At 44.0% G+C, this 16097-nt stretch overlaps 1 protein-coding gene across 1 annotated transcript in view; it reads left to right on the top strand.

The window, feature by feature from the left end:
• CMC1 (C-X9-C motif containing 1) overlaps positions 1-16097 on the top strand; it is a 43278-nt gene that overhangs the window by 1546 nt on the left and 25635 nt on the right. The window contains exon 2 of the mRNA XM_083405272.1: positions 8800-8892. Coding sequence (XP_083261398.1) covers positions 8800-8892 — 93 coding nt within the window. The remainder of the gene's footprint in view (positions 1-8799; positions 8893-16097) is intronic.

Genomic DNA, 16097 nt, shown 5'->3' with positions numbered 1-16097 from the left:
TTTCCAAATTATTTCTTAGGATTCATGGGCACAATTTATTTGCTTACGATTCTTGCTTCTATGATACCACTACTGCTGGTTATAGTTTGTACAAAGATGGCATGTGGGCAAACACACCTGGGAACATAGGAAGTTGTATTTCAGTAGGGCCAGTTTGTCTGTCTTTTGCCTGTAGGTTTGTTTGTTTATGGCATTTATAAGGGATCCTGTAACAAGTTTTCAGGGTAGGGCTGCTTTTTGTATTGTTTCTTTGCATTTTCTCAACCATTTGCAACTGGTGTAGATAATCTTTAACTTGCATAACACCATAATCTTAACCTTTCCTATAGTTTCATAACTTAATGGTTTTGCTATGTAAACCAATTGAGCCATTTGTTCCTATGTAAATAGCTTCAGGAAGGCAATTTTAATCTTGACCATGGTGTTTGGGTTTGGGTGGAAGTTAAACTCTCCTCATGCTGAGGTCTTGCCTACTGTACCTCACTCCAGCTTCTATTTACTTTTTTTAAAAAAATAACACATTAATTGCATTCACAGAAAAAAGTTGCCTCTAGCTTTACTCTCAAATTGGCCTGTTAAAAATTGTGATGATTAGCCTAAATCTAAGGGACTGACAAACTCCTATTGGGTTTGCCTTCTTTGGAAGTAATATATCCCAAGAGAAGGGCTGGATGTAGCAGACCTCACAACTGGTCATCAGGTTTTTCTTCACTCTTGAATCTCCAAAATATTTTATTAGCAGCTCTTACATCCCTATACAGTATGCCTCACATTTGCCAACTTTTCTGTGTTATTTGACTCCCTTTGTATTTCAGTTCTATCTCGGATTATTTTTGCTGATATGAGGAATCATCTTGTTTCTAACTTTGAGAATCTGGCTCAAAATGTATTGTACCCACTCTTGTCTAAAGCAGGATTTGATGGCTTCGAAACAATCAAGGCAGTTGACGCCAAACTTAAATATGGTTAATACTAAAGTATTTGAAACTGGTTTCAAAACACTGACTAATAGCAAACCCAGGCTGGCATTAACCATAGCTAAGATTAGTGCCCAGGGACACAGTGGCGCTGTGGGTTAAACCACAGAGCCTAGGACTTGCCGATCAGAAGGTCGGCGGTTCGAATCCCTGCGACGGGGTGAGTTCCCGTTGCTCGGTCCCTGCTCCTGCCAACCTAGCAGTTTGAAAGCGCATCAAAAGTGCAAGTAGATAAATAGGTACCGCTCCGGCGGGAAGCTAAAAGGCGTTTCCATGTGCTGCTCTGGTTCGCCAGAAGCGGCTTAGTCATGCTGGCCACATGACCTGGAAGCTGTACGCCGGCTCCCTCGGCCAATAAATCAAGATGAGCTCCACAACCCCAGAGTCGGTCATGACTGGACCTAATGGTCAGGGGTCCCTTTACCTTTACCTAAGATTAGTGCCCAGGTTTTAACCATGTTTAACATGGGGTGGAGAAATGACCACAGAAGAGGAGTGTCAATATAGTATGTAAGCCTGAGGCCTGCTTCTGGCTCCTTACACCAGCACCCTAGTTGAGAACCACCCTGAGATCTACAGATATAAGTCAGTAAAGGTAAAGGGACCCCTGACTGTTAGGTCCAGTCGCTGATGACTTTGGGGTTGCGGCACTCATCTTGCTTTACTGGCCAAGGGAGCCGGTGTACAGCTTCCGGGTCATGTGGCCAGCATGACTAAGCCGCTTCTGGCGAACCAGAGCAGTGCACGGAAACACCATTTCCCTTCCCACCGGAGCGGTACCTATTTATCCACTTGCACTTTGACGTGCTTTCAAACTGCTAGGTTGGCAAGAGCAGGGACCGAGCAATGGGAGCTCAGCCCTTCGCAGGGATTCGAACCTTCTGATCGGCAAGCCCTAGCCTCTGTGGTTTAGACCACAGTGCCACCCACGTCCCATGTCATTATACCAATATAATAAATAATAAAAAAAGCATAGACCGGGTTGAGCAGCACTGGGTGTACTCCTTTCTATTCTTCTCATCCAGAATCCAGCTACATGTTTTATGTTCATCACTTAGCTCTCATGTTTATTTGTTTTGTTTTCCCCCTACTACAACAGTGTCATACTGGGGGGTGCAAACCTTCTCTCTCATGTTTTCACCTTTGCTAGAAAACACTCTTTTATTTTTTGAGGAGTTCTACATGCCCGGTTCTGTCAAGGCACATTCTCACCTGTGGTTGATGATGTGCTAATAAGTGTATGACTGATACATGGTTGCTGGAGATCTTCCTCCTGGGACCATTCTTTCCAGCAGCAATATGTGCTGAAAATGTTGTGCTTGGCTTTGGCAATGTTAAACTCCTTAAGTGACTGCCATTGCCACTTTACCTTCGCTGTCATGTATATCTATCTCTGCTTGAGGTTACAATGAAAGTGATGACGGTGGTGTACTTATCATACAGAGAGAAAGACGCTTTGCGTTTACGAAAGTTGAGGAGCTTGTACTTTGCAAGCCAAAACACGCAAGTCTGAAATTCCCTGTAATTTGTGTGGTCTTATGACTTTCACTGGGACGCGGGTGGCGCTGAGGCCTAGGGCTTGCCGATCGAAAGATCGGCGGTTCGAATCCCCGCAGTGGGGTGCGCTCCCGTTGTTCGGTCCCAGCGCCTGCCAACCTAGCAGTTCGAAAGCACTCCCGGGTGCAAGTAGATAAATAGGGACCACTTACTAGCGGGAAGGTAAACGGCGTTTCCGTGTACGGCTCTGGCTTGCCAGAGCAGCGATGTCACGCTGGCCACATGACCCGGAAGTGTCTCCGGACAGCGCTGGCCCCCGGCCTCTTGAGTGAGATGGGCGCACAACCCTAGAGTCTGTCAAGACTGGCCCGTACGGGCAGGGGTACCTTTACCTTTACCTTTTTATGACTTTCACTAATGCTGCAGTCCTTGGCATACATACTTAGGAAACAGGTCCTGGTAGGGAGCTCTCAGGGCTCAATGTATCATTCCTCTTCTCCTGCTGGAATTTGTTCTAGCAATCTCAGGAGGTGCTGTTTGAAACCAAGAGGACCTTTTCCCAGCTTTGCCTGGCGTGTCCCTGCATCCTTTCCTTGATTATCAGGGCCTTGTCTCCTTATCTCTCTCTTTTGTAAAAAAAATAATTTTTATTTAATTTCCAATAAACATTTTATCCAAATTTAACTTTGGTTTTATACATAAACATCTTTTAGACTTCCATCAGCCTATTTGACAATTCTTCATAGTCTCACATAGTCTCCTTATCTCAAGAGCGGCTAATTTGTGGCCCTCCCAGCCTTGCTGGTTTCCAACTCACATCATTCCCGGCCACTTGCATCATCCCTGGCAGGACCTGATAGGAGCTGGGAGTCCCAAGAACACTTGGAAAGCCACAGATTCTCTTACCCTTGCTTTAATCCATATCTAGGTAGTGTCTTGATTTGGAAGGGGTAATATAATGTGCCCTTGGTTTGGCAGCCTTTGAAGAGTGTTTTGAAATGGCTTTCTATATAAGGCTGCAGCAGGAATTGTAGCTTGCGCAAGGCTGGAAAACGAGGAGTGGGGACAGGGAACGGAAGGGCATCCGCTAGCTAGAACATGGGTAGGCAAACTAAGGCCCAGGGGCCCGATCTGGCCCAATCGCCTTCTAAATCTGGCCTGCGGACGGTCTGGGAATCGGCGTGTTTTTACATGAGTAGAATGTGTCCTTTTATTTAAAACGCATCTCTGTGTTATTTGTGGGGCATAGGAATTTGTTCATTCCCCCCCCCCCAAATATAGTCTAGTCCCCCACAAGGTCTGTGGGACAGTGGACTGGCCCCCTGCTGAAAATGTTTGCTGACCCCTGCGCTAGAAAAAGGGAAGCTTCATAGCCAGACACTGGAGAGACCTGTCAGGAGTAAGCATGGACCAATGGTATCAAATAGCATGGGGAACAGCCTTATTAGAAAAACTAACCAAACAAACTGAAATTGACGCAGGGACAAATAGACACCTTCACCCCAATTTGGTTCCCCTTTATCATATATACAGCCCAACAAGACAACAACAAGAATCCCCCGACAGCATACGAATCAATCTGTCTAACCTGATTCAAAAATACACACTCATACCCCGCCCACACACAAAAACAATTCTCACTACAGCCAACCAAAGACAACCAACCACACCCTAAGCCACACTCCACCTCTTTCACCACCAAGGAAATACAACAAGTGAATAGTAAGAGAACCCATACAAGTAACACTGACACAACCCTTCACACACGCTAAGTAGAATAACAGAAGCATAACCATCCCTCACCACCGCACCTGCCCCTCCGTCCTTCACATCTTCCACTATCTTTTCTTTCTTTCTTTCTTTCTTTCTTCTTCCTCCTCCTAATCATTTAAACCAAATCATAAACCAAGAACTCATACATTGACCACTAATAATGAAACTTATGTTGTAGATATTTTTCCACATTTATTATGCTATTTTGTGATATACAGATGATATGAGAAAACTTGGTATACTTATTTGTATAACATCATCCTTGTTTATAAAACCCAATTAAAACAGCAAAAAAAGGGGGGGGGAGGCTGGCACATCGAACAGCAGTATTCCACACTGCAACATTTTGTTGTGGATATAACTTGCATTTACAGTGGTACCCCGCAAGACGAATCCCTCGGAAGACGAAAAACCCGCTAGACGAAAGGGTTTTTCATTTTCTGAGGTGCTTTGCAAGACGGATTTTCCAAAGGGCTTGCTTCGCTAGACGAAACAGCCCTGCCTCTCCTGTCATGGCGACGGTCGCACGCTCGCTTCCCCGCTCCTCCGGCTCCCTTCCACCTTCCTGCTGACGGCTCCTCCGGCTCCCTCCGACCTTCTGGCTGCCTCGCGCCGCTGCCCACCGCCCTCGCGCGCTCCCCTCAGGAGCCGTTGCTGCCAGCAGCCAGCGTTGCAGCCGGAGTCGCGCTTCTGAGCCCCGCCGCCCTCCAGCAGCCGCGTCGCGCGGTGTCCACAAGGCGCGGGTGAGTCCAAGGACCGGCTGCGGCAGCTGCCCTGCTTCTCCCCACCCCTCCCCGCTGTGGTGCTTCGCAAGACGAAAAAACTCGCTCTGCGAAAAAACTCGCGGAACGAATTAATTTCGTCTTGCGAGGCACCACTGTAATTGCTGTATTTACTGACTGAAGGTTCAACCACATAGAAAAATTGGCTTGATGTGGAAGGAGGGTAACTGTTCTAAATAAAGTTCCCTTTCCCCACACACCCCAGGCTCACTGTACTGATTAGCATTAGAATATGATGGGGAAAGCTACCTTTGCTTCTCAAGCTTTTACCCGCCTGTGACAAATCTGGACATGCGTTTCCAGTTCACCCTCCAATTGATCGGTTCGGAAAGAAGTCAGAGGTTAAGTATAGTGTGCCACTCTAGGGCATATGATAGGATGCTGTGTAATTAAGGTGGTTAAACTTGGCCTTCTACATGCATGGCTCAGAGTGGATTTGTTTGGTGTGTGTGTGTTGTTGTTGTTTTTAGAAAAACTTGGCAAAAGGCAAGAAGAGAATGCATGGCTATAAAATGTAGTTTCTGTGCAACAATATTTTCTCTGAAGCTCCTATAATTCCCAGGGGGCTGTCTGATCTGCCATCTCTCAGCAGTTAAGCTGGCTATTCTGAGATGACTGTAGATAAAACAGGTCAGATGAAACTACTTGCAGAAACAACTCTCCCCCTTCTCTACTGACTATATTGTTTTGTATCTGAATTAGTCAACATCTATAGTTACGCTCTCCCTCTGTTAATGTTTTTACTTTTATGTTTCCCCAAAATGTTACAGAATTGGTACAGAATCTGATCCCCAACCTACAAGAATATAAGCTTTGTGACTTTTTTTTCTTTTTAGCAAACATGCTTGTCAGTATTCTCATAATCCAGTACTGCTATATTGCAAGAACACATGAGCCCCAAAGCAAAATGTAAGATAACAGATTCAGCCAGTGAAAAAGGTGAAAATTGACTTCAAGGTGATGATAGAATAGTGAGAAGTTAAAGCTTTGAATTTTTTCCCCTGGTGTTGTCATCCTTACTCTCTCTCTTAATTTGAATTGATGCGAATCTAAGGTAGTACAATCTCAACATTTGAAACTTATGGAAAACACAAATGTATACAATTTTCTGGGCTATTTTTAGAAACGAACCTACATAAAAGCAGCTAAAGGAACTACTAAAGGAACCAATCCTGCGTATGTTTCAGTTGCTGGGAAATTTCCCTGAATTCAGTGGGGCTTACTCCCAGGAAACACTGCATAGGCTTGTACCAAGCTGCATAGTGGTTAATAGAACGAGAATTTCACAGTTCTAATAAGCCACTCATATGTAGCAATCTCTGCCTCCCATTAACTTCTGGCCTGTTTTATCAGAATGCTGTTCGCAGGTTTTTCTTTGTCAAGGAGAAGAGCTAATGTCCCCTAATATGTAACCTTTTTTTCCAGGTACAACTGCTAAACCCTTTCTTCTTCTTCTTTAGTTAATTTTTATTGAAAGTTTTCAATATAAAATACAATAAAAGTCAAACTAGATAAAGAAAAGAGGAAACACAAAAGAATTAAAGGCCCTTCATCACAATTATATCATATCCTTTATCCATACACAGAAAGGTAGACCCTCCCAGCTCCCACCTGGGAGCCTGTTTCTTCCTCCAGCCTCCCACCCTGGGAGACCCTTTCTACCCTGCCTCTCAAACAGGGACCACCATCTTCCAACTGTTACCTTCCTGTGGAACAAGGCATGAGTGCTAAATTCATGTTTGGAATGATTAATGGACCAGGTGAAGGTTGCTAAGCTGAAGCTCGGTCCTGAAATGACAGTATTGATGGGTAGTTCATATGTTTTGGAAGTTGGTGTTCAACCTGCTCTGAATGGGATTGCACTCCCTTTAAAGTAGGGGTGGCTAACCTGTGGCCCACCAGATGTTGCAGGACTGTGCATCCACGTCATTCCGGCCCATTGGCCATGCTGGCTGGCACATGCTGGAGTCCCACAACATCTGGAACACCACTGGTCTTAAGGATCAGGCCTTCAGTCTTAAATGCTGATTGCTCCAACTCTGCCATTGGAGACTTCATGGCATGCTGCACCTTTTACCAGGTTAAAGAAGTACACCAGCTGCAACCCCACCTAGGTAGAGATAGCCTGGCCACAGGTAACCTCCAAATTAGATTAGTACGCTGCATTATTACACCTTTGAATACATTTCAGAAAATGTAGTGAGTTCAGCCTACTGCTGCCAACTGGGGTGGCCCCAAGGGAGCACACCATGTCACATTTGAAACAAGCTCACCAATCTGTCAATCAGTTTCTGTGCACAAACTGAAAATGCTTTAAAAACAATGCTTTGCCTGTTTCATATTAGCTACAGCAGGGATGGGGAACCAGTGGTTCTCAATATGTTTGTGGACTACAACTCCCATCACCCCAGGCCAATGCATGTATAGTTTGAGGCTGATGGGAGTTGGAGTCCCAACTGCAGCCGGAAGGGTCATAGATTCATCACCCCTGAGCTAAAGTGATGGAAAGGTCTCATATTGTGAAGTTATCTGTTGTTCTTTATTCCTATAAAGATGAAAGTTATCATGCTGCTTTTTCTGTGTGATTGGTTCATATTCCTAAAACCTGCTTATGAATATATTGCCATGAGCCAGTGTGGTCAACTAGTTAGATTAGTGCAGGCACCCCCAAACAAAGCCTTACAGATGTTTTGGGACTACAATGCCCATCATCCCTGACCACTGATCCTGTTAGTTAGGGATGATGGGAGTTGTAGTGCCAAAACATCTGGAGGGCCAAGTTTGCCTAAGCCTGGATTAGTGGAATGGGGCTATGGCGAATGGAATTCAGATCCTGGTCACTGAACAGCCTTGGACATGTTAGCCCTTCAGAGGATAAGATGGGAATGACCCTGGCATGTCAGATTCCTTAGGCATATTGTTTGCAAATACAGCAAATGAAGGTATTGGGTGGGAGTCAAATAAGTTGTTCTGTGCTTGGAATGAGATCCATTCACATGGCAGGACTTCCCCTTCCGCTCCCCGCACATACCACCAGATGCTGCCTAAACCATTTTGGGGTTTGCTCTCAGTCCTCCACAGCAGAAAATTATGTGGGAAGACATGCAGGAGAAGGAGGGGGTGGGAATTCTATTGTACAAGCAGACTTTATATGTTGAATTCCACCCATTGTCATCTTGATATATTTCATAGAATCATAGAGTTGGAATAGACCACAAGGGCCATCGAGTCGAACCCCCTGCCAAGCAGGAAACACCAGCAGAGCACTCCTGACATATGGTTGTCAAGCCTCTGCTTAAAGACCTCCAAAGAAGGAGACTCCACCACACTCCTTGGCACCAAATTCCACTGTCGAACAGCTCTTACTGTCAGGAAGTTCTTCCTAATGTTTAGGTGGAATCTTCTTTCTTGTAGTTTGGATCCATTGCTCCATGTCCGCTTCTCTGGAGCAGCAGAAAACAACCCTTCTCCCTCCTCTATGTGACATTCTTTTATATATTTGAACATGGCTATCATATCACCCCTTAACCTCCTCTTCTCCTCTTCTCATTTCTTTTAATCTATTTGCCAGTGGAAACCCAGCCAGATGGGTGGAGTATAAATAATAAATTATTATTAATTGTTGATAGTAGGATGTTATTATACATTGATACATGTGTTTTGTTTCAGAACTCTGGGTGTATTAACATCCCTTCTAAACAGCATTCTTGTTCTTTCAGTTCACCTGCGACTTGCCATCTAAACATAGAAATATTTTTGTTCTCTTGCAGAGGAGCCACAGCTCAGGCACGTAGAAAAGGATGTTTTGATTCCAAAAATGATGAGAGAGAAGGCCAGGGAACTATGTTCTGATAAAGTGCAAGGTGAGAGTGAAATTCATCAAAATACAAAATCTAATCAGTTATGTGACCTGAATTTTATCATTTTCCAAGCTGTCATAGGAGCAGTGAACATAGGTGTGTGATTTTTATCTCTCTTCTTTATTGCATGCTCAGTACTATGCATTGTAGAATGCCGGGCTGAAATAATTTGCTGAAAAGAGTTTGCTGCAACGTGGGCACCATACTGGAGAAAGGAAGCATTCTGTACTTTTCTTTGGGAGAGATAAAGACAGGATCATAACAATGACTGCAACACAAAATAGATTAAAAGAAATTAGGCATGCTGTTGGGCTGAACCTAGTGGTAAACATCAATGACAAATATTCTCATTTAATTTGCGCTGAAGGGCCAGGATATTGTTCCCAGCTACCTTGATTGCCAGAAATCTGGAAATCTGTGGGCACGTGCGCTTGCTTGCAAAGTCCTAAACAGCTTAGGGTGTACCCTTGTTTCTTCACCTCCACTGCCTTTCCTTTTAGTGTCTGTATAACAACACATTGGCATATTTGCAGAGAAGTGACATTATAATTTTTGAAGTTGTCAGATGTTTCAATCCACCTGGAATCACTAACCCAGTTCTATACCACAACTCTCATTGAGGCAAACACATAATGGTCAGGTATCTTAGAAGAAGCTGATTAGGGTTATCCAGTATTATGCCATCTAAAATTCAATTGGAGCGGTCTTGAGAATGCTGTTGTACGCTGCATTGCACCCGTGCATGTCGGGCCATGAAAGATCCTCCTTCACAGGCATTGATAATCTTCAGATTGAAGGTGGAGGAGATTCTAGTCTCTGTCAGGAATGTATCTCCCTTTGCAGAAAGCAAGCTGGAAGCTCTTTAAGAGCAGGAACCTGCTTATATTTTGCCTCTTTGAATTCTGTAAGGAGCCATATATACAGACAGTCCTGTATAAAATGATAATAACTGGCAGGGATCTAAAATAATAAAGTCTGTATATTTCTTTGTTGCCTGTAGTTAACACTGAGCTTTATACAAGTTAAATTTGATTTATAATAGTGCATGGCTTTTGAGGGAACGAGAAAATGGCATAAGACTCTCACCTCTGCATTCAGCTAAACTGCCAACGTGCAGAGCAACTCCCCATATGTTTTGGAATTGCAGGGGAAAGAGGTGTGATGTTGTGAAAATTGCAAAATAACCTAAGTCCTGTGAACAGGAGAAAAATAGAGAGGCTGAAAGCATTCACTCAGGGGAAGTAGGTCATATAACTGGGGGTAGTTCCTGTACTTCCAGACATTGTAGCTGTTACCTTGGGTATGCAGATCAGCATAAAGGACAATCAGTGATTTGAGACCTTAAAACTATTTCAAGTATTTATCATTGAAACTTTTGACACTTAAAGAACTTGGGAACATGATTCACTGTGGTGTTAGCGTATGAAGAATAGAAATAGCTCTGTACTATAATGCTTTTAATATGAGATGTAGCCAAATAAATTGTGTGTGCATTGGATAATTCATTTGATTTGTCAGAAGAAAAGCCAGTAACACACTTTTGAGAGTTGCGCCGTGTTTAACAGAAAGCAAAAGAACAATCATGCTTCTATTGAAATTACATATTCAAGACCCTGTTACAATTCATTGACTTTTTGGCTTAACATCTGTGGTGTGTTTTTTCAAGGTTACCCAGACAAAGTAAGATTGTATTCTGTTGTTTAATGCACAATAAATATTGCCAGGTTAAGTACTTAAGGATAACTGAAAATAGAATCTGTGAAAGAATAACTAAAAGTAATAGTATATTTTTGGGTATGAAAATCTTAAATGCTTTGCTTGGTGATATTTATGGTGCATATAAGATTTTTCCTAAATATTTAATTTTTATCCTGGTGTATGAATATCATGTTTAGCATACCATATTGAGTATAAATCCCAATTATACTAATCAGTGGGAGCTTAACCATTGACTTTGATAAGATAAAGATTTCCAGAGGGGCAGCCATGTTTATTTATTAAATTTTTATATCACCCTAGCCTCTTGTATGGGACGCGGGTGGCGCTGTGGGTAAAAGCCTCAGCGCCTAGTGCTTGCCGATCGAAAGGTCGGCGATTCGAATCCCCGCGGCGGGGTGCGCTCCCGTTGTTCGGTCCCAGCGCCTGCCAACCTAGCAGTTCGAAAGCACTCCTGGGTGCAAGTAGATAAATAGGGACCGCTTACTAGCGGGAAGGTAAACGGCGTTTCCGTGTGCGGCTCTGCCTTGCCAGAGCAGCGATGTCACGCTGGCCACATGACCTGGAAGTGTCTCCGGACAGCGCTGGCCCCTGGCCTCTTAAGTGAGATGGGCGCACAACCCTAGAGTCTGTCAAGACTGGCCCGTACGGGCAGGGGTACCTTTACTTTTTTTAGCCTCTTGTAGCAAAAAACAACAGTTTTGTGGTACCTTAAAGACTATGGCATTTTCTGGTGGCATAAAATATTGGTAGGTGGTATCGAGAATGGTATTCTGGAGTTAGCCGCTGCCTTGTGGGGCATCTTTGGGAGAAGAAAAGGCAATCCAGAGTGGAATCCCTAAAACAGTTGGATGGTATCTTGTATGCCTCCTTCCAGGAACTCCTACAGCCAAGCTGGTGCCAACTTTGCTTTCCTCCGCTCTGCTTTCCTTTGGACCATGCCAGTGAGGCCGAGAGGGTGATATTGTCACCTGGGCCGCCCGGGACCTCCATAGACACTGCCCAGGCTTGTGCCCTGAGGCAGGTCACTTCACTGCAGCAAGCACAGTGGTTTGACTTCACGCCTGGAGGTCTACTCCATTGTCTCTCAAGACAGATGGATGCCAGTCTCTCTGGGTGTGTGGGTGGGTGTATACACACATACTTTCTCTAGTCATCAAGACTTCATCCTAAAATTATTACCCCAATATGCTGCTGACGTCATGAAGGGAACTTATCAGGAAAATATGTGTAGCTTTGAAGTAGGCTGCCTCCCTCTTCCCTGAAAAACCTGTTCCCTAACAGTTAGGTGACCCTTGGTAAATAATGTGTTGCCAAGGGGGAAGTTGGGCAGATATTGACCCTCTTTGTGTGAGTAAAAGAGCAACTTAAGATCCAAGCCATTGCATAGGTAAAGGTACCCCGACCGTTAGGTCCAGTCACGGACGACTCTGGGGTTGTGCGCGCATCTTCCTCTATAGGCCGAGGGAGCCAGCGTACAGCGTCCGGATCATGTGGCCAGCATGGCGAACCAGAGCAGTGCACAGAAATGCCGTTTACCTTTCCACTGGAGTGGTACCTATTTATCTACTTGCACTTGACATGCTTTTGAACTGCTAGCTGGGCAGGAGCTGGAACTGAACAACAGGAGCTCACCCCATCGCAGGGATTCGAACTGCTGACCTTCTGATCAGCAAGCCCTAGGTTCTGTGGTTTAGACCACAGCGCCACCTGTGTCCCTAAGTCATTGTATGTTCCATAACAAATACAGTGGGACCTCGGTTGTCGAACGTAATCCGTTCCGGAAGACCGTTCGACTTCCAAAACATTTGACAACCAAGGCACAATGGGAGGTCAGTCAATTTCAATGGAGAAAATGGAGAAATGCGCCTCAGAAGCCATTCGACTTCCGAGGTGCGTTCAAAAACAGAAGCATTTACTTCCAGATTTTCTGTGTTTGGGTTCTGAATCATTCGGCTTCTGAGATGCTCGAAAACCGAGGTTCCACTGTACTGGTTGGTTTCATGTGACAATAACATGAATGTATGTATGAATGCATGAATGTATGCTGTCTTTAACACTGATTTTGTGTTCATTGAAAAGTTACATTCTTATTCGCAACTGCATTGCAATCTGTTAAGAAAGCTATGGAATATTGAATATAGGTGTTCATATAATTGTGATACATTGTTAAATCCACGGTATTCCAAGTTTGCACTTCCACATATGTTACTTGATTGTGTTGCCTAGGTGTGACTAAAACACAAACAAGGAGAACTCCCTTTCTGTATATTTTTATTAATCTGATTACTCTCCTGCAAACAGTCTTTTCATTTTCTCCCTTACATCAGAGATTAAGTGCTCTTGAGTTACAAGCTCTATAATGTATTGAGCCAACTTTGTTTACAGGGTCTGTCTCAGATTTAGACTCTCAATTCAAGTATGTATAATTTGTACGTTACCTATTTTCTTTTTAAACTAGCATTTCAGTGCAAGAACATTCACATTCCACTTAGAAACAATCCTTGGTGCACTCCGCACTAGTGAGTATGCAAACATGGTCTCACCTTTTCGTGTGCTAGGCTCACTTTCACTAAAGCCTGGATATCCAGGTTACAGCAATGATTTGTCACATTTTCGATAAAGTGGGGAAATAGGCTTTTGTGTATCTCTGCACATGATGACTATTTGGAGACTTTCACATGTGCACAGTCTGCTGTGGCCTGCCTTCTGAAGGAGAGAGATCAGAACTCATTACGCCTGTCTTCAGTCCACTGGCTTCCTTTGCCATGCAGACTCTGTTGAAGGCACTGATGAAGACCTGTAAAGCCCAGCACCCCATCCTCCCACTCTGTGATCAACCACGATGATCTTTAAGCCAGCCAGCACTATTATCTTAGATAGGGAGTGGGTGGCGCTGTGGTCTAAACCACTGAGCCCCTTGGGCTTGCCGATTGGAAGGTTGGTGGTTCAAATCCGTGCCACGGGGTGAACTCCTGTTGCTCTGTCCCAGTTTCTGTCAACCTAGCAGTTCAAAAGCATACCAGTGAAAGTAGATAAATAGGTACTGCTGCGGTGGGAAGGTAAATGGCATATCTGTGTGCTCTGGCACTCGTCATGGTCCTCCTTGCGCCAGTAGTGGTAGTCATGCTGGGCACATGACCTGGAAAGCTGTCTGTGGACAAACATGGCTCTCTTAGCTTGAAAAGCAAGATGAGTGCCACACTTCATAGTCGCCTTTGACTGGATTCAACCATCCAGGGGTCATTTACCTTTTTTTACCTACATAGAACCATAGAGTTGGAAGGTACCACAAGGTTCATCTAGACTCCCAAGATAGGACTCAAACCTTTCACCCTGAGGTTAAAAGTGCCATGCTTTACTGACTGGCTTATTAAAAAAAATATATTGGGGAAGCTTTAGGTTGTACTGATCCATATTATTTGTAGGCATTCATTCAGACCAGCCTTTGCTTAAATTAACTTGTAATATTTTCCATTTGATGGGGTAAATAAAATGAGGAGAGAGAGAGCAAATTAGGTGAGAGAAAAAAATAAATATTTTTTGCTCGGGCTTCCTGCTAACTAGAAAGTCTGGACAGTTAATCTAGGAAAACAGTTTTGAAATTGTGGTCATCTGATGTCTTCTGGAACAGTGTAAGAGAGCTCTGAATGCTAGGAACCATTTTACACACATGGTAAACAATGCTAATGTTGGACAGTCATTCCCTACGTTACCCAAAATGTACATTATTTTCTACTTGGGTTTTGTCCTCAATAATTGGTTATTGACATTTGGGGGGGGGACGGGTTTAAAAGAAAATCATGATGGGATTCAAAAGGGGAGTTTATTTCTATTGTTATTAGGTCTTTGTTGATGAAATGGCCACGTTTTAATAAAAGCAAGTGTATTCTGAATATTTAAAGTGTGCAATTGTGATAGTCATAGACCTATGGATTGCAGAATAACCCCATACTGTTTCAAATACTTGGCCAAGCCGAACAGCTATAATTAGGAAAGTATTCCGGCAAAGGCTGTTTCCAAATGCCACCATTCTTCCTCTCCCCAGGGACAGCATTGATACTTAGTAAAGTTGATGGGATGAAACACCACTTCAGGCTTTCCTAAAGTAGAGTAAGGCCAATGTCAACCATTGTTTTAGTAATACACACTTAATCAACAGTCCACTAGTAGCTGGGATCTTATCTGTCCCTCTAGGGGCCACCTGCACCAGAGCATGACCCTTGCACCTGACACATCAAGCTCCATAAAAGGAGAGCAATTCCAAATCCTTGGGCAGATGTTGGCACTGCCTGTTTAAATGCCCAAGGACACCTGGAAAAAAACCACACTTTATAAATGTCGTGTGTCCTCTCATCAGAAACACAGATAAGGAAATGTGTGAAATACTTAGTAGCATCATGCTGGGATAGGTTTATGCCCATCACTTCTACTCTCTATTAATTAAAAAAAAAAGGACCAGGTTCTGTTAACTGAACATAATATGTGTCGGAGGCTAAGGCAGAGGAAATGTCTTGGCTCAAGTACATGGGGATCTAAAGTGCCGTTAACACAGTTAGGACTTGAGGTGCTAAAAGAGCCAGAGTAATATAGTTTAGAGTGTCAGGCTACGAACTGGGGAAGCTTGAGTTCAAATCCCCACTTAACCATGAGGGTCACTGGATAGTACTGGACCACTCATTATCTCTCAGCCTAGCCTACCTATTATGGTCATTGTAGGGAAAGAATGGGAAGTGGAGAGTACCATGTAAAGGTAAAAGGTAAAGGACCAGTCAAAGGCGACTATGGGGTTGCGGCGCTCATCTTGCTTTCAGACCGAGGGAGCCGGCGTTTGTCCACAGACAGCTTTCCAGGTCATGTGGCCAGCAGGACTACACCACTACTGGTGCAATGGGACACCATGATGGAAACCAGAGTGCATGTAAACGCCGTTTACCTTCCTGCCGCAGCGGCACCTATTTATCTACTTGCACTGTTGTGTTTTCGAATTGCTAGGTTGGCAGGAGCAGGGACAGAGCAACGGGAGCTCACCCCTTTGCAGGGATTCGAACTGTCAGCCTTCTGATTGGCAAGCCCAAGAGGCTCAGTGGTTTAGACCCTAGAGCACCATGTATGCCACCTTGAGCTCCTTAGAAGGATATAAATTTAATTAATAAATATTTTGAGAGCCTGAGATACTAGTTCATTAGCAAGCTGCTTAAAAAAACAACAGCCCTGTAAATTCACTTCCACATTTACTGTTACTTTGGTTTATCATTTCTTCAGTACAGTAATGCCACAGTTTATGTGCATTTAACATGTGCCCATTCAGCTTTATGTGGTTGGCAAAATAGTTTTAGAAAGGGGGCAGATGTCCAGGGTAAAAATACATTGGCAATCCCATCTGCCATTGGACCCACTGTGCTTTGACTAGTATGTGATTTTGGCTTTAGATGCGACCCCCCCAAATGTAACCCCCATGTAAGTTGTGGGCTTACTGCATTGCAAAATGC

This window comes from Podarcis tiliguerta (genome assembly GCF_965153285.1).
Source record: "Podarcis tiliguerta genome assembly, chromosome: 12".
NCBI lineage: Eukaryota > Metazoa > Chordata > Lepidosauria > Squamata > Lacertidae > Podarcis > Podarcis tiliguerta.
This window is presented reverse-complemented; position numbering and strand designations above follow the sequence as displayed.